Source organism: Alligator mississippiensis, chromosome 4 (genome assembly GCF_030867095.1).
Source record: "Alligator mississippiensis isolate rAllMis1 chromosome 4, rAllMis1, whole genome shotgun sequence".
Classification (NCBI taxonomy): Eukaryota; Metazoa; Chordata; order Crocodylia; family Alligatoridae; genus Alligator; species Alligator mississippiensis.
In genome coordinates this window covers 148,066,167-148,090,282 of record NC_081827.1, presented here as the reverse complement: position 1 = coordinate 148,090,282, position 24,116 = coordinate 148,066,167, and the positions used below count along the sequence as shown (strand labels likewise).

At 46.1% G+C, this 24,116-nt stretch overlaps 1 protein-coding gene across 4 annotated transcripts in view; it reads right to left on the bottom strand.

The window, feature by feature from the left end:
* FOXJ2 (forkhead box J2) overlaps nt 1-24,116 on the bottom strand; it is a 42,939-nt gene extending 18,823 nt beyond the window's left edge. Inside the window, exons 1-3 of one of the 4 annotated variants that reach the window (XM_059726776.1) lie at nt 23,384-24,116; nt 1,382-1,734; nt 850-924 (exon numbers count right to left, since the gene is read on the bottom strand). In XM_059726776.1, coding sequence (XP_059582759.1) covers nt 850-924; nt 1,382-1,714 — 408 coding nt within the window. In that variant the 5' untranslated portion in view covers nt 1,715-1,734; nt 23,384-24,116. Of the gene's footprint in view, nt 1-849; nt 925-1,381; nt 1,735-20,039; nt 20,143-23,383 lie in introns of those variants that run through there. The other 3 variants (XM_019482321.2, XM_006267586.4, XM_006267587.4) reach the window with 3 other exon arrangements.

Below are 24,116 nucleotides of genomic sequence, written 5' to 3'. Positions count from 1 at the left end.
CCACCTAATTTTACTCAGATACCTAGATTATGTTAACTGAAGACCCAAGCCCTTAAAGGAGACTAGCAAAGAAAAGGCATTGGACTTGAGGCTTTTTTTTTTTTCTTTTTTTGGGGGGGGGGGGGGGGGAGGGAGAGGGGGTTGCAATTTTATGATGCAGGAGAAAGAAACCTCTGGAGGCCCCAACTCCTCTGCTTTTTTCTTCTCACCTTAACAATATTCACTTTTAGTTTTGCTGGAATTTTCCCTTACAGACCTTCTATTCCTTTTCTACACCTGGAGTTCTGTCAGTCCTTATTGAATGAGCTGAGGTAAAAAAAAGCACTCTTACCAGTATTTAAGACACCTGAGCTAAATGCAGTATTTTTTTCAGCCCCCAAATTTTAAAGTCCATATGAACAGTGGTTCTACTCTTGCTTCCTTCACTCTCATTTCCCTGAAAGCTACAATGTCATAATTCCAGTTCTCCAGTTACCCGTAAAGTTTTTCACGTAGAACTGGTTAGACAAGAACTGCATTTTTAAATATAAAAAAAAACAGAAAAAAATACATTTTTCATTTTTTCTTAAAAAAAAAGAAAACAAAAAACCACGCAAAAACCTTCCAAGCCAATTAAAAATCAGAACAGGAAAAAAAGGGGGCTAACACCTGCTTATGCACCTTTGTAGAGCACCCTTTTAATGAACAATTCTGTGTTCACTGAACACAAGTAAAGATCTCCCTGTCTTCTTCTGCTTAATGCACCACACTTCATATATTTCAGAATTCTAACCACAGCAGGAAAAGAGGAGACCCTGGATTCTTCCCCACAGCTTAAGCTACTTGTCTGGAAACGTATGAATTTCTCACCTTCCCAGGATCATCTCTCGGCCGAGGCACCTTCCGGAAACATTTATTCAGAGACAGGTTGTGGCGAATGGAGTTCTGTGGAGAGATGCAGATAAATACTGTGTAGATAACCACAGAGCATAATGAAGCCTTCACCAAGAAAGGGTGAAAAAGAAAAAGGGCCGAGAGGAGGCAAGTAGTCTGTATATTCCCAGGATGAGGATGCGAGAAACTAGGGAAAGCAGAGGAAATGACACTGCTAGAGGCTAAGGTCCTCTTTGTATACCCATGGAGGGGCAAGTGTGGATGGTTTTTGGGCTAGGGACAGATTAGCAGAAGGTATTTTTGTAGGCCTTTCTTAGTAGGACAGGGTTCCTCAACACTCAAATACTCCAGGGGAAATTAGGAGACATCTGGAACCCTGCTTCCTTCAGATGGCCATCTACTTCTGTGCCTGGCTTTTTTTTCCTACTCAGGGAACACTCTGTACAGAGGGGGAAAATCAGGTCTCTCAAACTGGTGAAGATGGCATTGCAGACTCCATGCTCCTCACCTTCCATCCGATACCAGCATTCTTGTAGTAGGGGAAGTTGTCGCAGATCCAACGATAGATCTCGCTGAGTGTCATCTTCTTGGCAGGTGATGAGTTGATGGCATATGTGATCAGCGTGGCATAGCTGTAACGTGGCTTCCCGTCTTGGTGCACTGCAGCCTCATCCTTACTCAGGGTGGCGTTAGGGTCAGTGGGGGATCCAGGGGGGCACTTTCGTGCAGCCCCCGGGGGTCCTGACTGTGAGGAACCCCCCAGTTTCTCAATAGTAGCTCGCAAGGTGAGCTGGGGGAGCCAGTCTATGGAAGTCAGGCTGCTTTCCAGGTCAGAGGCCATGATGCCGGAAGTAAGAGTGTCTGTGGGGAGAAAGGAACAGTCATGGGACCTAATGATACAAGCAAATTGTACCCAGATAACAGAGGGGAAGGATGCCCTCCCTAACCCCTCACAAAACATCTATAGGGACTGTTTTACATACAACAGTGCATTCTTCTTGCAAATAACATCTCAAAGTCAGGACAGACCTGGCATGGTAACCTTAGGGGCACAATTAATTCTGAGTAGCCCGATTCTGTTCAGGTAAAATTCTTTGGACAGCAGAGGAAGGTATTTCACAGAGATGGGACTATTCCACCAGCTGCATCCTAGTCATACCATGACCGCATCCCCTTAGCAAGACAGGCCTAGGATGGTACCCTGAGGGACTACCCCCTCGCTCAATAACCTGACAAGTCTAGCTCCTCAGGAGAGATGTAGGATCACAGCTAAGGAAGAAGCAGTGTATCTACATCACACCCTACAAGCAATATTCAAGACTGTTTCTCTGAGCCACAGGTGGTTCATCAACATATCTTGTAGGGCTCTTCACAGAAAATGTTATTAAACTTGTTTCTTTAGCTGTGTGCATTATGTCTTTCCTGCAATTATAAATAATGCCCAACACATGCTATCTGCTTCTATTACTTATAGACAAATACCATAATTTTTTTCATTTAAATGGGAATATTTGTCACACTTTGCAGGGCATAGATGTTGTCGTGGGTCTTTGGTTAATGCTGACTGCTCACATGGCTCCTAAGCCAGTCAGGACTGAGTGCCACTGGCTACATAACCCCACCTGAACAGTTCATAACTGGAAATGTGTGGGGAAGCGGTGAATGTCTTCCTCAAGGCTTGCTACCTCTTTCTGCATCACGTGACATTATATCTAATCCCAGCCCTTAGAGCAGGAACCCTGCCTGCCAATTTAAAAGCCCACATGCTTATGTAGTACAACATACACGTAATTTTATCTACCTCATTAGGCCAGGACTCAGACCATTTCAAAAGCAATAATTATATAAATTAGATTTTACTCTTCTTTACCACATTTTTCCCTAAGTATGACAAAGCCTTTTACTTAACAAAGCCCCACCACAGGTAAATAAATATTATCTCCAAACTCAGAAACCAGAGAGACACACACAAAGAGAAATGACTTGCCCAAAGTCACACCATGAGTCTTCAGAGGAGCAGGAAATAAGAACCAGGGTCTTTTGATTTCCAGTCCTTTCACGGGTCAAGACCATATTTCTTTTCATAAAAATAAAAGACACTTGCTGAAGGTGGGCAGCAATTATATGAAGGGATCCTATCCCAGTGCCTTTGTTGTTATATCAGATATCTGGTAATCTATATGGGATGAGCTAGTATGCTACCAACCAGGGTGTCAGGTTAAAAGAAAAATCACCCTCCCTGCTAGCCCTAATTGGCTGTACCCAGGACTAAATTCTACTCCCATTCATAGCTAGTGCTGGCCCATCTGAGGCCAGGCTGTGGCGATCAATCTGTCTGGCTTTAGTCTCCACTGAACCTGGACAGAGTAGGGGGGATTAAGTCTATTGGTTGCCAGGTCTGCACCTTCTACCAGTCAGAAATTCACCTTTAAAAAAGATCAGAGATTCACATCAGCACTCCCAAAGGTAATAAAACTAACACATGAAGCATGGCCAGGTAACAGATAAACCACGCGTGCACACACAGAGATAACCGATTAATACAGACACGCCCTGCCAGGGAAAAATTAGTCATCTGGTCCCTCCCACTGACTGCATCACCACACCGAGCGGATCGGATGAGACAGGGAAACACCCTCTCAATGAGTTTAACAATCAGATATTCTTTCTAAAAATAGGTCTTTGGGGATGACACTGTGTACATGCGCAGATCCAGACACGCATGTACCCAGCACGCCTGTGCACAGACAACTCTGCAGCACCCTGTGCTCTCAGAACACAGAAGCACACAAAGGTCTATGCCTGACACACACAGGCTCACAAGCTGGGTTTTCACAGCTGCACACAAACACCCCCAGTACTTGTACAAATAACTAAGTGAGCTGATTGCATCCTGTGCTCAGACATAGCAGTCAGCTACAGCTGCAAATACCTTGAATCACACAGCCAGCATGATCACTTACACCTAATACACACATTGAAATATAAAACGGACCTTGCAGTATCTGTGACAGAGGGAACCATTCTTTTGCCTATGTAGCAGAGAGGAAAGGTCCTACTGCAACACACTTATCCATCTCCCCATCAGGCTAGCAGAGATAACAGCGATGACTGCTCACTCTGTAGTTAACTCAGGAGTGAGAGTTACATCAGGCCTTCTGTTACAAGCCTATTTTCAGCTGCTCATTAACTGACTGATAACTCCTTGATGACTGAAACTGGTCTCAGGGTAATCAACTATATATGTATTTTTTTTATACAGTGAGAGGAAGAAAAATAAACTTGCTGGGTACTCAAACCCAGCATAACTACAACTTGCATGTAAATCCCCTGTGACAAGTCCCACGTTGTTAAGATGGTCAGAGCCCCAGCTTCTCCTTTTTGTTCTGCTGTGTGTCTTAAGGGACAGACTAGATCTTGCTCCTGGGGTGACTCCTCACCCCAAGCCAAGTTTAGTCTCCTTTGCCCCAGACCAGACACTTTCAGCTCCAGTGAAGGAAGCTCTGACACTCTTTGGGTTTGCAAAGATAAGAAAGCAGATCCCCTCCTTCTGAGGAAGAAGAATGCCTGAAGCACCCACTGCTTTGTGATCACACTTGCCACAGACAATCAGTAAGGTAAAACAGGAAAAAAAGGTTTTGTTACAGAAAGATAAATAATGCAGACAAAAGTAACTGTAGTTTGAGACACAGAAAAATAGAAGGTCAAAAATACAATCTTTCACCTTCCTTCTCTATCTAGAAACAGCTCCAAAGTAATCCTTTTAACCCAGGGGTGGGCAAAATATGGCCTGTGGGCCGCATCTGGCCTGTGAGGCCATTCTATCCAGCCCACAGGGCCCCTAAAAAATTTAGAAAATTAATATTGATCTGTCCTTGGTGCCTGTAAAAAATGACAGAAACCAGGGGCAGTAGGACCCAGAAGAAGCCCAGAGGACTCCTGCAACAGCAGGTCCTGCCCAGCCCCGCCCCCCAGCCGGGAACCCCAGCAGGGGCTTCAGGCCTGGGACCATGTGGCTGCCCCAGCACAGGAAGCTCAGGTAAGGTGGGGTGGAGGGCGAGGAGGACCCTGGACAGAGAAGGGGTCCAGGGAAAAGTGGCCCCTCACCTGCCCTGTGGCCTGCTGCAGCACACGCAGGGCTGTCCTGAGCAGACACAGGCAGCCACACACTGGCTGCGAGCGACTGCAACATGGGGCACTGGCCATGGGGCGGGTGAAGGGCCACTTTTCCCCATGCTCTGCACCAGCTTGTAACCCACCCCCACTGCCAGCCTGGGCCCTGTGCCGGCTTCAGGCTCACCCGTTGGGGCTTTGCACAGCAGCAGCAGCTGCGGCCCCCCGACTTGCCACTGCCACCTCTGGGCTGCCCAGCACGTGAGCTCCAGGCGGGCAGCAGCAGCAAACACTTGTCGGCACAGCAAGCGGAGGGGCCGCAGTTGCTGCCATCATTCATAGTCCTGACGGGCAAGCCTGGAGCCGGTGCGGGGCCAGGCTGGCAGCGGGGGTGGGTTACAAGCTGGTGCTGAGTACGGAGGGAAAAGCGGCCCCTTGCCCACCCTGTGGCTGGCACCCTATGCTGCAGCCGCTCACAGCCCCGTGGGGCTGCTTGTGCCTGCTCAGGAGAGCCCCGCACAGGCTGCGAGCAGGGAACACTGGCCATAGGGTGGGTGAGGGGCTGCTTTTCCCTGCACTCTGCACCAGCTCCTTCCCTGCCGGTGAGTGCAGGGTCAGGGCTGCACGCTGCCCCCAGCCTGTACCACGGGGCTGGGGGCACTGGGAGTGAGCAGGAGTGTGAGGCCCACACCAGTGTCCCAGGTCCAACGCTGGCAGGATCCAGAGCAGGGGCTCTATGGAGCCAGGCCAGCTCCCCACTCTCCCTGCTGGTGCAGCCCAGCCCAGCTCAACAGACCCCTGCCAGCCTGCACCCCGCTCTGCGCCCCACCAGTGCTGGCCCTAGGACATTGGTCCCAAGACACTGAGACATTGGGCCCAAGATGGTGACCAGGGGGTGGGGCACCTGTCAATGGGTGGGGCTACCCATGCAGCCATCAACAGCTTGCCAAAACTGGGCAAGCGGCCCTCCGCCTGAAATAATTGCCCGCCCCTGTTTTAACCAGTGATTTCTCTGAACATGGCTTTTCTTAGCTAGCATCCTGTCAGACTCATTTAGCTTGCCCTAGCTGAGGCCTAGATGGATTCTCCAAGCTTTGGCTGGGGCCACAAAATATCCCCCCTTCCCTAGGGATTTCTTGAACTCCCCACCCTGCCTTCCACCCTCCCCCTTCTCAGGCACCAGCACTCAGGCACTCTTGTTTCTGGGGAGAATCAATTTTATGCAGATGGGCTTTCGCTCTTCACCAGGTGGGCGTGACTAAAGGCGTGTCACTCCCCTTTCCAAAAGTTTTTGGGGCCCATTTGGTAATGTATACAAGGAGCAAATGTGACCTTCTACAGATGGGAATGTTTCATGAATACCCTTCCAGCCTCTAACATGTATGAAGACATACCTTATTGAATTATTGTACAGTTATAAGAGGAAATCACAAAAGTGTGAGTGTGAGTGAGAGATCCTATGATACATTTGGGCATAAAGATGACAAAATGAACACAGCTTCACACTAGCTGCAAGTAAAGACTAAACACTGCAGAAGTAAATCTAATTCTGCAGTATCCCTGTTGATGAGCCCTAAAAGCAACTTGGTTTGGGGGTGGATTAGTGACATCCCCAATGACCAGTCCTTGCTGAAGAACCATCTCCAAGTAAATGTGGGGGGAAAAGCACACATGAAATAAACAGCAATTGCATGTTTAGTCTTGTAGAAATGCATTAGTAAAAATGCCAGCTACAACAACAACATGTACAGGATAACGGATTAATCCATAGTATGCCGCTGTGATTTTATGTAGCTGTTTCACAGTGGAAGTCCACATTTGTGAGATTTTTAGCTGTAGGACTCTGGAATTACAAAACAAAATATATGCAAAGCGTAAAGACATCCCATTCTCTCTCTCAAAAAATGTGCTGAAACCAGAAAAATTAAGTTAAAAAAACTGAAACGAAGTTCATGGTAGGGAAAGTGATAGTTTTCACAGGGCACTTAACCTGCCAACCCAACCCTGAGAGACTAGTTTGCATTATCAGTTACACACTTAAATGCCAGGTTAAAGTGCAACGGGTTCAATTCCATCTCAGGCAGGCAGCATTGTGCTTACCCGACTCCTCTGGGAAATGCATGCAAGGTGAGAAATGGGTTACCTTCGACCCCAAGCACAGGCTAAAAAGCTGAACTTCTGCATGTCTTGACTGAAGAGAAAAAGTATGCAACTTCAATGCAAGTTTGGTGGTTGTACACACACACAAGAATCACCCGCTGCTGAATCACCGCGACTTCTGATGGGAAGTGCAGGAGCTGCTTAAAAATACAGAGCCAAGCTAACAACTGCTTAGGACAGGAAGTGAAGAGCCCAATGTCAGATAAAAATTGTATGAACTACTTCAGAGGAGACTTGCTGAAACTTTAGCCTTGCTGCAACATCGGGTGTATTATTCTGTCTCATATGAAAGATGATGTGAGACCTTTAATGACCGCAGGAAATCAGGCCTTCACCTCTACATCTCCTCTTAAGGTGTCAATTTAAGCAGCACAATGGCTTTAGGAACAACCTAGACCACAAGTTAATGCTGAGGTAACCTGTTTGAATGTCTATCCCCTCACATATCTTCCATCCAAATAGTGAACCAGCTTTACATTTCTTAGTAATGTCAAATGAGCATAAACTGGAGCAACTACAACACACGATTCCTTCAATCTCCATTTCCCAGTCAGGCCTTCATTCCCTTAGCCCCAGTCCTATGATTTCCCTCAGAAAGAGCTTCTTAACAGAACCAATATATTCAGCCCAAATCAATGTATTTTGGTAGGTCCAACTGCATCAACTAGCTAGCATTGTAATGAGGAAGAGAATTTCAAATGAAATGCATTATTTGCGAACATCAGGGATACAACAGGGTTACCATATTTCCAGTTTCAAAGAAGAGGACACCTGCCATGGTGGGGGGGCAGTGATATGCCCATGCCCTACTGTCACAGGGCACTAAGGTGCCTGCTCCTCTTAGAGCAGAGATAAGAACCCAGGTGCAGGTTGCCATGACAACCAGTTAATGAGGGTACTGGCCGCACCTGCACCTGATCAGCTGGCCAGAGGAGGCAGGGCCCTAGGCCCATATAAACCCCAGGGCTGGGACCAGGGAGTTGGTTCCCTACCAGCAGCTGAAGGGGAAGGAGCCCATACAAAGGAAGGGCCCAGAGATGTGGTAGCTGGCAGATATGCTACCCTTAGAACAAAGGGCACACCAGGAGCCCATAAGGTATCCTTGCCTATTAGGCACTGAGCCTCAGAGAGGGAGTTTTACTCTTTCAAAGGGGCACAGCATGACATGAGTTTTGTGTCACATTACAGTCCGGAACTCATGGTGGTTGGCTGTGGTTGGTGTGCTGTCCGATAACACCGGTGGTTTGGGTGCAGCTTTTTGGGGAAGGAGGCGGCCTCATTGGGGCCCACTGCAGTGTGGGGACCCTGGCACCAGAGAGGGTGCAGCATATGGTGGGGGGGAACAGAACCCGGTGCCAAAGAGGGTGCAGAGACAGGGCTGCGGAGAGCCCGGTGCCAGGGAGGGTGCAGACAGCCCAGCGAGGACAAGGGGCTGAATTAATACGAGGCCTAGGCAAGACAATGCCAGTATCATCTGTGAGGCTTGGGGTGTGGTAAAGGGGTGGTTGGAGCCACGCATATGGCCCATAAGGCTGACAGACTCGGGAACCATCCACAGTGAAGCGGGACGTCAAGGGGTTTAGAAACAACAGGGTTAATGCGATCTAGCCTGACAGTGTCCAAAACTAAAGCTCAAGGGCAGCCTTCCTATATTCATCATACCAACAAGACATGGCAGGAGAGAATGAGGGTGCTTGTAGGGCAAAACTGGCATGGTTCAGGAACTGGGGGTAAACGTGGCCACCCCTAGGTAGCCTACCCTGCTACACCTACCCTTGTCCCTCACTCCCAAGCCACAGCCCCCCCAGCCTTGTTGCTGCCCTTCACTCATGACCCCCAGTACCCTGCCCCCCAGACCATGCTGGTGCCCCTCACTCCCAACCTGCAACCCTACTACCTGTGCCCCACACTCCCAACCCATAGTACCGGGGGAGGTATGGGACCCCTCATTCCTAAGCCACAGCTCTGCCCCCCCCACGCCCCCCACTCCTGGCCCGCAGCCCCTGATCAACCCCAGCTCTGCAACATCTCCCAGCTGCCCCACCCCTGAGGGCACTGACCCCAGTGCTGCTGGCCAGGCCACACATTTCCCTGCTGCCCCAGAAGGGCCCCTCCACCCCCTTCCCCAGCTGGATTGACAGGAGTCTCCCCCGCCCTATTGCTGCTCCAATGTCCCCCTCAGCACCAACAGGCGCACGTGTGCGTGCACGCACACCCCTCCTTCCCCAGACAGTCCCCAAGCCCTGGGCCTCCAACTCCCACCCCCCATAGACTTATCTGCATGCAGCTGCTGGGGCCTCCCTGGCTGCACGTCAGCCACGTGTGCGTATGTGCACAGATGCACATGATGCCCCCCGCCTCCAATCACCCTCCGCCCCCTGCTCTCTCCAGCCCCAAGCAGCTCCTTGCTACGGCAAGCCAGAAAGTACTAGGAAAAACTTTGATGCTGAGCAGAGCAAAATCCTGGACTTCTGTTGATTATTTTAAGAAACCACCCAGACAGAGATGGGATGACCCAAAAAAAGGACATGTCCAGGAAAATCCCGAAGTATGGTAACCCTAGGATACACAGCCTTCCTATCTGGGCACTAATCTCCACTATAATCCCAAATCAAGAAGGGCAAGGGTGATGGAGGAGTGATCTTAAATCTGCATTTAAGCATATGGTGGTTTGTAAATTTCAGGCAGAATGGGAATTACTAAAGGAAAATCCTATCATCGGGTGGCTTTGAATAACCACAGATTCACTCCAGACAAGTAATATTTAACTACTTGTCTCAGAACAAGCTGCTGTCTTGCTTTAAACATCCTGGGAGCAGTGACTGTCTGAGGCCAAAAATGAAACCTGGCCCTCCCCTGTCTCAGATTTCCTGTGCTGCACATGGCACTGATTGGCCAAAGAATTTAATACTTTGGCTGTCCTGATGTTTTGCAAAATTGTCTCTCTTAGCCAGGTACTTCCTATCCAGCATGGCAGGACTGAAAAATCCTGGCTATGATGCATAGCACTTTAAAAACTGTGGTGAGTGTGGTTATGGCTTAGTTGCCTCTTTGAGGCCATGTTCAAAGACTTGTCGGTTTGGAATCGGCTGCAGCTGAAGCTGTACAGTGACAGCGTGAATGAAATGAGACTGGGTGTAACCTGTTAAAGACACACAATCTACTAACTAGATTCACTGCCACTTTATTTTTTCTTGTTGTTATTCTGATCCAATTAAACTGCTGGCCCAAACATTTAAAGCTTCCAAAAAGGAAAAGAATAAAAAAGGGTAAAAATGGCTATACCTGGAAAAACAGACAACTTCTACTCTGAAGAAAGAAATGAGGATTTTGAAGTATATGTGCAAAGAGTGCTGCAATATTTTTATCCCAGTGCCAGAAAGGGGAGCAGGGGAAGAAATCAATTTTCCTAACTCTAGCTGCAAGAGACGTTTGCCGTTTTGAAAGGCTTGTATTTTCCCTCAGGAACCAGGAGATATGGACTCGTATCACAGGAATTAGATGTTTAAAATGTTATCTAACCCAAGCAAGCTTCCTCATTGAGAAAGGGAAATTTCACGTAAGAAACCAGAACGAAGGAGAAGGCATATCTGATTTCCTGCCTAGTCTCAAATTGCTGTCTACCACCTACCATTTTAATAACTATCTGTGAGAAGCCCTTAGGGAATTGCTTGTTTCTGGAATTGGAGATCCAGAATGAAGAGAGAGGCTACTGCATATTGTTCATAAAAGGAAATCTAATCTGGAAAGAGCAGTGGACACACGATTGGTATTCGAGTCAATCAAAAGAAAACCCTTTTGCTTATATGCTGCATGAAAAAAGAAAACCAGCCCTGACAGCAAAGAGATGACAGAAGTCACTGTACCGAGAATCACATTTCCATTGCTTGGAAACAACCCAGCAAGCAGAGTAATATTTTTACAATAAGATGAGGTGCTGGAGATGTGGTAACGGGACACACAGACCATGCTTGTCATATGCCACAAAGGAAAAAGGAATTCAACAAAAGGAAGTTATTGTCACCTAACAGCACGTAGCACGATACTAGCTCTGTGAATATGAAGGAGACTATTACAAAATCTGTGCTTGTCCCTAACAAGATGGCCTATGACACCAGTACGGAGAAGTCTGCAGTGCAACAGAGAAGACACAAACCTTGCAGGCTGTGTTCATGCAAATAGATACCAGTGATGCAACAGTTGCAATTTCTACCAGATTTCCTGATCAGTCTGACAGTAAGAGAAACTGAAAAGCATCATAGTCAAAGGAAGAGAAGTTGTGGATGTTTGCTGATAGATGTAAATTACAAGGGTACTTGGTAATTGTTATAGGGATACAGTCCTGTATTATGAAAACAGTTTCTGCCAATTAGTGAAGTACAGTACATCACAGACTAGGTCTGCTGGTAAACTGGAAAGAAACATGAATCTATGTTTGATGTATCACAAGTTTAGCAAAAGGCATAATGGCACACGCTAAAAAAAAAAAAAAAAGGCCAAACCTGCATTTTCTAAGGCTCAACCAGTGCCTTATGTTTTGTGAAATCCTACAGATATGAAATTACTCTGCTCCTGCAGTTTCTCTAATTGCCTATCTTGAGTTTAATGAAGAAACTGCACTGCCTGTGTGTGTTCCTGAAACTGATGAAGTGTGAGGAATTGTGGGGACTATAAAGTCACCATAAACCCCAGTTTGGAAATGGATCAGCATCTACTTCCAAAATCACAGAATTTATGTGCAAAACTGGCAGTAAGGGTGAAGTTTACAGAACATGACCTGCTTTAAACGCATCAACAAGTGGTCTTAGAGCCAGATTCTAATAACTGAGGGCTAGGATGCAACATTCACTATTAAAGTTTTAATAGCTTTGCTGTGGAGATGCACAAAGGGCTTGAAAGGTTACCATGTAGTATGTCTTGCCTAGTTAAAAAAATGAATCTATTGAGCTCTCAAAGGCTTCTATTTTATTGTATGCTATGTAGATATGAGAGAAATGCAGAGGGACCCTTGAGAAATTCTGAGGGATACTGTAAACATTGCAAGAATATGGGTTCAAAGTTAACAAATAACTTGGCTATTTATAGAACAGCATAGGTGCAGAAGGGAGAAGGCAAAACACCTGTTAAAAGACAGTATTCATGCTATCAAGAATGTGGCTATATACTTAAAAATGCTTTCAAGCTGGGATCATTTTTAACTGTTAAAACTACTATGAAAGACTTACCCCAAGTACATCTATAACAACAATGGTATCGATATTACAAGGAAAAAATGTAAGTGGACTTGGAACAAAAGACAAAATAAGGCTTTTTAAGAAGTGCAATTAACAATTCTACTGTTCTGGCAGTTTTTAATCCAGGGTATTCCTCAATTACGGTGAAATGCTTTATGAATACAGCTAGGAACTCTAATTTTGAACATATGCAAAGGTGGGAAGGAGAAATCCATGACATTTACTTCAACAATATTAACAGAACAATTTCTCTTACACTGTGAAAGAGACATTGGACATTATTTTTCAAGTAACTCAATTTTATGAGTACTTATTTAGAATGAAATTTGCCTTAGAAACCAGTTATGAGCCGGTCACAGAAAAACTATATTCAAAAGAAAGTATTTTACCCCTTGAAACAAGCAGAATTCACAAGAGTGTTTTAATCTTGGGTGCACCATTATGATACCCAGTACAAACCTTCCAGGAAGGATAGGTCTTGTACTTAATACGTATATAGTACCCAGACTGCCACTGAAATTTAGAGACTATATCAAAAAAAGAATCAGATATGAAATAGCATATTTACTCAACTACAAGACAAGCTTTTTCCCCCCAAACAGCATGGGGAAGAAGCCCCTCATCTTGCATTCACATACAAGAAAATCTCATTAAATACATTGTCTATCATTAAACTGCTGACAAAAAAACAGCATGTATTCAGCAATGGAAGTTGATTTAAGGCAGCCAACACTGAGCATGACTATAAAATATGTGGTCCCTATGAGGCAAACATGCTGATGGGATTTTTTTTTTTTTTTAAAAGGGCCAAAAAAAAGAAAAAGGGGGGAGGGCAGGTGCTCCCTCTTCAGGAAACTGGCACCGAGCCTGGAGGTACTGCTGCTACCAGGCTGACACCAGGCGGGCCAGAGCCAACCCTGACACCCTCCATTTCGTAACTAAACTGATTGATCTTAGCCAAAAGGCTCACCACTTCTTTTTTTTTAATTTTGTGTTTTCACCCAAATCAGCCAAATCAGTTCCAAATTCTATCAACTGAGCAGAGTGTAAATCATTCAAGTCCGTGTTGCGCTACCTCCCAGACTCTTCTGGCCTGAGGCTTCAGATACTCACTCCCAAATCCATAGCAGGCATCCTATATGCAAGCCCCAAACCTCAATCCCAGAGGCCTTGGAGTTCAGATGCTCCCTAATCTTGCTTGCTCCCCAAGCCAAAAACAAGCTGGGGTAAAGCCCAGCAGCAATTCCCCAAACCTGTAAATTGTGTAGCCAACATACTCGCATTTGGAGGCATTTGTAGACTCTCACAGGGGTTGACCTACCTGCAGTGCAACAGATAAGCCTTTACTCTCTAAATATACTGAGTCAATCAAGGTTGAAAAGAAGGATCTCTCCCCTGCCAGGCAAGTAAAACTACCAGGGCAGAAAACCACCTAATGGTATCTCCCAGGCATACAAAGATAGATTAGTGCAGTTGACGTGAATAAGATATATGGAGTGCAGTACCTCTCAGTGCTAACTTTTTTTAAGTCATGGTGAGCCATTACTTTATATATATGTAGATTTCCTCCTTACTCCCAGAGCTGAACTGCACCTTTCTGTCCCATTTCCAATTATTCCTGCTTCTTCATCTGCCTTAAATATCTGGCAGACGTCATCAGATGGGGGCCCAAACAAATTGCCCACGGTCGTTCAGTTGCTCCCTCTCTCAGCTTGTTATATATTACTGTGGTTGCACCCTCCGTGAGGTGGAACCAGAACAGGTTGCCTTGCAACTCATCTGCATGTAAATTTTTGGAAGATCCCTGGGGTTTGTGACAAGAATACTCAATTCCACTTGTGAGTGGGGGCTAATTGCACGTGGATCTTTTGTGGGGTTAGGGGAGGGTATCTGCAGTAGACACACAAACACACACAATGAACAGTGCTGATTTGTGTGGTCATCATGGCTTAAAATGCTGTTGAGACTGCTGGGGCCCAGCCCAAAGAACTATGATAAATCATGAGCTTGTTGGCTTTGGACTAATATCATGCATAGTTTGTACTGTATATAAGCAGGTGCCAAAGTGCTACTTAAAAGTGTGTTTATGGAGTACCTGTGCTAAAAAACTTGCAGCAATTTCAAAAAGGTAAAATACATCAATTCTGGATTAACTAAGTCTATTGGCACTACATGGAATTATTACAGCTATGTTTATTTCAAGATCAGTGTTTTTTAATTGACTCCTCACTTCCACGTGCTCAAGGAGAGCAGGGTCTCAGAGTAAAGAAAAAGGGAAGGGGCTGCAGGGAGAAGAAGTTGGAGGTGCAGAGGGCAAAAGGGCTACCTGACCCCCAGATTTATTTTCTCTATTGTAACAGTGGGAAGGGGCCAAATTCAAGATAACACTCCAACAATTAGATTCTATACCTAGAAAATTATAGCAAATTTATAGATTTTCCATACATAAAATTTAATTATTGGGGCATCATCTTATATTCAAGTAAATGCAGTATCTTGTGCAGATCTCATTACTACAGAAGAGATAGCTATAGAAACTAAGGATAAAAGAACGTCATGCATTTTCATATATGAGATGTTATACTTATTTCCATAAAAATGGATTTATCAGTGGAAAAAATGACCATTTCCTATGCGATATAATACTAGCAATACTACAAAGCTTACACATCAGCAGACTGGTTGGGTAACATGAATGCCATCCATGCATACTTAAAATTAAATCTGACTAGAAGTGTTTGAAACCTATTCACAGGAAGTTAAACCACTGAGAGTTCAGTCAATGTGAACCCTTCAGGAGTCACTAAAACAGGGGTGGGCAAGATGTGGCCTGCCAGGCCATTCTATCCAGCCAGCGGGGCCCCTAAAAAAGTTAGAAAATTATCTGCCCCTAGCTGCCTATCATGCAGCCCTTGATGACTTGCCAAAACTCAGTAAGTGGCTCTCCACCCAAAATAATTGCTGACCCCTGCACTAAAACATGTCAAACACCAGGTTATGTCATCTGTAGAAGTGGATTCTAAGCCCTGGCAGGGGCTGCACACCAAGTTTCTAGAAATTAATGAGCAAATGGACTTCTACAGATATGACACTTATTCTACATGGCCAGAAGCAGACCACATAACATATTCTTCTACTGATGAGATAGCAAACAGTCCCACAGTGTCCCAGCAATCTCTGGCTTGCCTAAAACAGTGGCTCCCAAATGTCCTCAATCAATGGACCACTGTCATCCCTCAAATTTTTAACGGACAAGCTTTTAATTGAAAACAACATATATAAATGACAGAGAGATGCTAGCCATGTTAGTCTGAAGTTACGTAGGGCAGGGTAGCACCTTACAGACTAACTTATTCGGAGAGGCAGGAACTTTCGGCCTACTTAGTCAGATGCTATGAATGGACTTGCAAACAGCAGAGACACTAAATAGAGAGGAATAAAGTAATTTAAAACACACAGATTAGGGAAAGGGGGGTGGGGAGAAGAGGATGGTGCTGAGAGAGGCAACAGTGAGATAAACAGAGCAGTTAACCCACTGAGGGACACAGGTATGAAAGCTGAGGGCAGAAAGCCTAACAGAAGAGGTAGTGCTCTAGGGAGAAGAAAAACTATTTTATCCACTTGCTGTGGCTGGGAAGGAGAATGGCCCTAAGATCTCAACCAAAGAGTGCGTGTCCTGAAATGGGCTCACATTTGTCTTGCCACCATCTGAACAGGAGTGGTCCAATAAAGCCTTATGTCCCCTTTCCCATACCCTCCAGATGCTGAAGACAGTTTCCTCTCTCCCCTGCAACCTCACGGAGCCATGAGTCTTCTTCCTGATACTCTATTCTGTCCCTCATTCCTCCTTGCTGTGAGAGGGAAGTCTCAGCTTTTTCTAGCCTTTTTTTTTTTTTTAAGCACTCTCCCATATCAGGAAAGTGGAACATGAAGATAAGGGTAACAATCCAGTTAACTTTATATCTAATTTGACATTTATGAATAAACTATGGATGTAAGTATGTAAGTGTGCAATCCCCAATATGTTTGGCCATCATAGGTCGGCAGTTTTCCTGTAGGTATCCAGGCAGAAGTCAGCCGAGGAGGGATCTGAAGGAAGGCAAGATAATGTTTTCTCACTGCCAGTCTATACTTCCCTTGCGTATGGTATAGACATAACACAGGGTAAAGTCACAGAAGTGGAAAAGCAAGTGGTCAAGCTGTCCTTGTTGGGAGAGCAAGAGGACAGTGCAATCCAAGACATGGGCAGACAAGAAGGGAGATGCCAAAATACAAAAGGCGTTAAAGCAAGGATAAGCAACTGGAATTTAATGGGGTGGCTAAGGGGGGGGGTGGGAAAACTAGACTGGGGGGAAACGATCATGTAGAGAACAATTATCCATGAGGATAGCCTTAGCAACTGTGTTTAAATGGACTGGAGGGGTGACATGATTGTCAAGGGGGGTAGTCAGGAGGCTGTTGTAGCAGTCAAAGTGGAAGAGAGTGCTATCTTGGACAGGAATTTTAGCTGCATGGAGAAAGGGTTGAATTTAGAGAAGCTAAAGAAGATCCAGTAGGGTATAAACAAAGTGTCTATGTCTGGCACAAAACAGTCAGTGAACACCCAGGCTGTGGGTTTGGAAGATTAGGAGTAGATGTGGTGTTACCACAGAGATGAAGAAAGGGTGGGGGAATTAATTGATGGGGAAGGTTGTTCAGAGGGACTTTACAGAATTCCATTTTGGCTGTGATAAACTTAAGCTGTCAGCAAGTCATTTAAGGGAACATACCAAAAAGAGACGCCGAGATGCAAGACTGAGGAGAGAAGTTTGAGAATCACTAGCATTAAGATGGTAGTGAAGCCAAGTGAATAGATGAGTTCATCCAAAGAGAGTGAGTGGGCTGAAGCAGGAGCTGTGAGAGACCTGTACAGTAATGGACACTGAACAAGTGACGGAAGCAAAAGGACAGAACTAGGGCACGGTATAGCCACAAGTCAAGAGAGAACAAAATTTCAAGAATCAAGCATCAGAAACACCAAGAAGCCAGGAAAAAAAGATAGCACAGAGACCTTAAGATCTGGCTGAGAAAGGGTTATAAGAGACCTTAAGAGAGGTTTCATGAGATCCAGGATATCTGCGCTTAAGCCAAGGCAAAAAGCAGTTCTAGGCTGAGGACTAGGTAATGCACTTTTCACCGCAAAGGGGGGGAAAAAAAAAAAGGTTTGCACTCTATTTGCTTCTCCTTGAAGGCCTGAAAGGTTTTTTGTTTAATTTCCCAAGGTTGTTCCTTCTGTTCAGTACCTTAGATACACTGGGAATAATAAATCCAGCTCTTTATATATAGCACTTTCCATCCTTGTACATCCACTTTCAATCCTTGTACATCCAAACAATTTATAAAGGATCAGTACCATTACCACCTTCAGAAAGGTGGACTGAGGCACAGGACAGTGAAGTGATTTGTCCCACATCACCCATGTCTCCTTTGCAGTGGGCTCCCCCCCCGTGTTTTTGTTAGACATCCGAGGACGTGGAAGGCATTTTTAAAGAAGTTATTTAAACTCTGCTTACTTTGCCATCCTTAAAATAAACTATGAGGAGAAAGCAGGATTTGGAATTATTATTTATTTTTTTTGTTTAACAGCAGTTCAGAAGAAAAACTGTTGTGAAAAATTCAACATTCCTGCTTCAGTTGTGCAGGACTGTGAAGGCTCTGGTCTCTTCCTCAAGTGTACAGATTTCACCACTTTAATACTTATGAGGTTATAGGCAGGCAAGGTTCTTTGGGTAGATGTGATATCTTTTATTAGACCAACTGAGTAGTTGGAAAAAAGTTCTTAGCAAGCTTAGACCAACATGACTACAACCAAAAATCCAACAATAATATGAGGCTATAGAATTCTACCAGTTCTACCCTAGTCAGCTAGACAAAAACTGTGTGACCAAGGCCTCTATTTCTAATGTATAAAAACAAAGAAATATAGATTTGTTTCGATCTATATAAGAACCTCTCCCCACAACCCTCATTTTATCTCCCACCATTTTTTCAGGCTCCTTCATACATAAAGAGAGCAGCATGGATCCATTCTTTTTCCCTTTACAGGTCACTTATTTTAACCCAGCTCTGTACCAGTTGAAGTGGCTGGCTCAGAGGGATGAGGGAAATGGAAGCCTGCCCAAATCTTTCACTTCTAGGGTTCCAATCCAAGCCTAAGATCCTGCAGGGCTGAAAGGAATCCAGGAGAATAAGAAAATGCAACCTCAGGCCTTTTAACTTTAGATCACCCATTAAAGTCCAGCTGCACCTGAAGGGGGGGAAGAAGAGGAAGGGTGGGAGAGTGGGTGAGTCAGATGGATTATGGAGCCTGTCACTTCTAAAGCAACACTGCTAGCTCCAGGCTGGCAGGACTAGCTACTTCAGAAGGATCAGAATGTTTATTCATTGTATAGCTGCATAAAAGGACATGGCACTTGATATAATCCAAAGGTAGGAAAAGGCAGGGAAAGGCAATGATTCATAGAAAGGGAGAGTTTTTGGAAGAAAAGCGTCTTAAGGAGAAGATGGAGGGCACTTGGCACGTATGAGGACAGGGTGTGTGTCCTAGACATACAGGGCAACAGGAGAAAGTGCCAAAAGTGTAGTGAGGAGAAAGAAAAGCAGAGCAGTAGACAGAACTGGGAGGAGTACAGGAGTGTAGGAGGAAATGAGAGCAGAGATGTAGGCAGGGTGGAAACAAGCAGGGGAGGAACTTGAATATGGTGCGATACCAGATAGGAAGCCAGTGAAGGGATTTGAGAAGGGGGCTGCCATAGGGTGAGAAGAGGCAGTGTAACGAGACACTGCAAGGAGACAATAAGCCAATCCAAATCAGGCCCCATGCTGGGATGAGGAATAGAAGGATGGGACAGGAGCCTTTCACATCTCAATGAACCACAGAGAATCCACTACAGCAAACCAGTCCTAAACTCCACTGCAGGATCTCTGGGTTATGAGACATACTGGATATTCTGCACCAACTCCACTGAAATTTTAAAATGGAAGTGTCAGAATGTAGTAAATAGGAAAAGAACCAGTTTACTGGGCACAGTCTCCTTGGTGCTATTCATTTTTGTATTAAATTCAATTGGTCTTGCACTGTCCCCATGGTTTCACTTTTAATATACTGTAGATTTCTGCTTGCAAGTTGCACTGCTGCATCATAGTACAAATGGTCACAGAGAAGCTAGAGATTTTGATACCTGAAGAGGGAACAGTTGGGGTTATAGACATCTGTGAAAGAGTGGCAGGCAGGTGTTAATTGTAAGATATCCACATTCGCAGGGTGTTTCTGCTAAAATGGCAGTATTGCTTGCTGTGGATTATGTTTATGGCCATCTTTGTGTCAGGTTAACATGACAAGGGAGAAATTACAGAAAGAGCAGTCAGTGTCTCAGAGATGCTGCTTCAAGCTCTCTGCGGACATGGCCACTCGGTTAATATTTTCAAAGTTATCTTCACAAACGTTCAGGCTAGAGAAATGTTTATTTAAAACAATATGAGCACAGTTCTGAAGCACGATTTGCTGGCTAAAGAACTGCAAGATGTACAGGGCCCTGACTAAGACTGTGATTCTGGTCTAAGCTGGGGAGAGGGCATGGTTATTGGGGAAGAATGGGAAAATGAGAGAAAGCCTTTCACCTCTTGATTAGGAATGACCAAAAGCCATTCCTATCTCACAGCTGCATGAAGGGAATTATTTCTTCAAGTCAAGCTCTTCACAGACAGATGTCCATATTGCACCAGTACTGAAGTCTCCCTTCTAGCATTTTCAGCACCAAAGCCAAAGGTCTGAAGTGTAACAAAAAAAAAAAAAATCAAACTCCCTACTAGAGGTGGCTACAAAGTGGCAGGGCTGGTGGTACATGGCTGATGCCTAAAAGAACATTTCTCCAGGAACAGCCTCCAGATCGCCCCAGCACTCAAAGTCAGTAAACCATTTCCTACAAACAAAAAAGAAGTTATACACTTTGAGCAGAAGCATCAATAATTTTTGCAAGGATTGGGAGATGTAGCCAAATCCCAGAACAGGTAATACCATTCAGCCTCCTTAAACAATCCGTGCCATTTCAGCCACATACGGATTTGCCCGACCCCTTACCCAGATCCCAGATGCTGTCCATAGGCCCATGGATTTGAAAACAAAACTCGAACAAGAACCAAGACATGTACTTAACATGAATGTCATCACGTGATCTTTCATTGTTATGTCATAGAATGTCATATAGTCACAAGGCTGGAAGGGACCTCCAGAGGTCATCTAGCCCAACCCCCTGCCTGAGGCAGGAAATATATACGTGTCCAGGAAGGCAGGCATGAATTCTACCACTGAACCAAAACAGCAGGTTTATACACAGCAGGGAATTGAACCCAGGTCTTCCACAAAGCAGGCAAAAAGTTCTACCACAGAACCACAACAGCATAATCCTCCTTCTACTCCTCTCCAGACCCTCTCATTTAATCTTATTTAGGGCCTGACCCAGAAGAGTGCTGTGTATCCTCAGACCCCCACTGACTTCCTCAGGAGTTGAGGGCATTCAAAGAGATTGGATTGCTTATACTGCAAAGCCAAGATTTGCTATCCTGAGTGCCTGAATTTAAACTTCTAAATCAATATTTGGGCAATTAAATAAATGGCCTCATTTTCAAAATGGTGAGCATCACCCAGCTCTCCCCAAAGTCAATCAAGAGCTGCAGAGTTCTTTGGAGAATCAGGGTCACCAATTTAAGTGTCTGAATAAGGATTCAAAATCTATATTTTAGGAAAGTCTTAGCCAAAACTCCTATAGGCAAAGATTTAAATTTGCCTGTGAAGACTTTCATATTTATGGAAATACATAACCTTCTTCCCTTTCCCTTCTATTAGCACCTTTATATCCCATCGCTGGGGCAGGATGGCTGCAGCATTCCACCTCAGAGGCAGCTGCATTTCAGACCCAAGTAACAATTCATGTGCACCATGCACCTCTAAGGTTATCCCCTCTTCTCAGTTTACCAGCATCTCCTGGCTTCTGCTAGTCTGTCTTTCAAATTGCAAGCTCTTTAGGGCAGAGATTGCTTTAATTTTTGTGCTTGAAATAGCACTGAATACACTCCTTTAGTGATTACTGTACAAACAACAAACAATTACACACACACAACGCACCACAATCAGCTTTGCATCTTTGTCATGAATATTTAAAGCCCAGGCACAAAAATTTAAACTCTGGTCTTTCATTATGACAACTGAGAAAAATATTAAATTACAATAATGTTATACACCCATAAAAAAATATATGTGCTGGGGGGGGGGGGAGCAGACTTCTGCAAGGGTGGTATATGCATTCTGCAAGTGCTTTGGCATCCATCAGAACCAAAGACACTAGAAAAATGTCAAGTCATTATTGTGAGAGTGAAGGCAGAGGAAGGTAAATTAACCCCGAGAGCAGGAAAAGCTAGCAAACCCCCTTGAATGTGCAAAGGCCAAAATGCCTCAGTTATCTCCTTCCTAGCACTAGATAACATGCCTCTACTCAAAACAGTCCGATTGCATAACCAGAGGGCAACAGGTGGGAGGGCATCTGACAGCACATCTAGAAAACATGCGTTATGGGTTCAGGCTCTCTCTGGACAAACCACTGTGCCATGCTACGGAGAAGAGGGAGGGCAAAATGCCATGGCAGAAGGGGCTGTCACCTTGGGGGCACCTGGTATTCCACGGCCTGAGTTTCCTGCCCAGCCACACCAAGAAATCCCCCTTGATCCTCATTCTGGAATTTCCCTTTCACTATGCAGTCCCTTTCTGGATACTGAGCCAGTATTTGTCAGGGCTAGGGATACTCCGGTCTTGGATTTCCTCAGAATTGTCTCAGGGGAGTGACATGCCATAATGAAGTCTGCACTAGTGTTGAATACAGAAAGAGAGCTCTCAGGTGAGCGACAAAGTATTTGGGGCGGAGCATCTGCTCACAGGACCTACATTCACTTCCTCCCTGGTGAAGTCTCCCTTTGACCAGATTTCCCAATGAATGACCCAGGGCAACTATGCTTACTGGGAGGTGGGGGGAGGACGGCTGGGCTGTCCTGGTGTCAGAGCTCACTTGGTGTGGCATTTAACTGTCCCATGCACTGAAGGTCTGCTCCCCATGACTCTTCACCCAGAGGGAGCAACATAGGATTGATAATAGTGATGGAACAGATCCCCTGAGCTTTCAAAAAGGCTTCCACCCACACTACTAGGATTCCCCGTCTTAGACCCCATGCCCAATAGGACCCACAGGCAAGACCACCACTCAAACCCTTAGCCCCCAAGTGCAGAGGGCTCCACGTCCCAAAGTACTAGTAGCTCTGAGATTTGCAAGCTCAGCTCCTCAGCGTCCTAGGGCTCTAGCACCAGGATTCATGTGCACCCCCAGCCACCCAAGCACAGCACAATCCACACCCCAGGCAATGAGGCCAAGATTCACACCCACAACCCCATGAGTGCAGCATGACACACAGCTCAGGGCATAGGCACTAGCATTCACCCTGCCTCTCCAAAGCTTGTTCAGTCAATGTGATCTTCCCCATTGACCTCTGGATGATAGAAATTCATTTAATGTGAGTAATGATGAAAGGTGAGCGCAGGAGAAAGTCAATACAGCCTTCTGAGAAAGTGGAAGGGGAAAAAGACAGAAGGCTTGTTGCAATTTGGGGGGGGCACTATGGTGCCCCAGAAGCAATTCGCTTGGAAAGAGAAATCAGCACAACTCTTTATAACAAATACAAGATGACGATTAGTGACAGAGCTGGAAAAGGCATATGGAGAAAGAGAAATGGGGAGGGGAGGGGAAGCAGGGTTCAGAAACAAGGAGACAGAGAAGATGGAGAAAAGGAAAAAATACCAAGAAGGCCAGACAGAAAAGACATGGGAAGGCCATGAGGAGGAAAAAGGGCAAGAGACAGGAGAAGGGGAAAGGGAAGAAGAGGCAGGGGGGAGCGAAAGGTGATGTCATGTGGTCACTCACTCTGTCTGGAAGATTGTCTGCAGGGAGGGGGCTGGTGTCCAGCGCTGGCTTTTTGGGGGGCAGCCCTTCACGCTCCTCTGCTGGGCCCCATCCCAGGGGCGCCGCCACCAGCTATCCCACACTCTTCCTCCAGACACGCAGGGAGGCTGGAGGGGCGGCGGATGAAACCAGAAACCCTGAGGGGCAAAAAAGGGTCGCCAGCCCCCCCTCAAGTCCCTGGCATTATCCTAGGACGCAAAGGAGCCTCCTCTCCCGTCTCCCCTTTTAGCCACCAGCTATTTCAGGGGTGGCGCTCCCAGGAGATGGCCTCTTCTCGCGCTTTCCTTTCCCCTTGGACAAGCCTCTCTTGAGGGGGAGAGAAGAAAAATCGAGGCTAGGCCGGGGCCGCCCGGCTCCCCGCGCCAGGGCAGGCGTGGGCAGGGGTTGCCCCCTTACCTCCTCCGGCCGCGGCAGGGGGGGCCGAGGCAGCTGTCAAGTAAATAATGGCGGGGCAGCACCGCGGCCCCGGGGCGGGGGCCGATCCCCACTACCCGGCCGGGGGCTCGGGCTCGGGCTCGGGCTCGGGCCCGGGCCCAGGCCCGGCTGGCGGCGGGAGGAGGGCGAGGAGCAGGGAGGCGGGCGCGAGGGAGGGCCTGGGGCCGCCTCCGCCGCCGCCTGTCGGGCCGCGGGCTGGGCCGGGGGCGCGGGCGGCGCTGATCCGTGCAGGCCCCGCCACTGCTACCGCCGGCGGCTC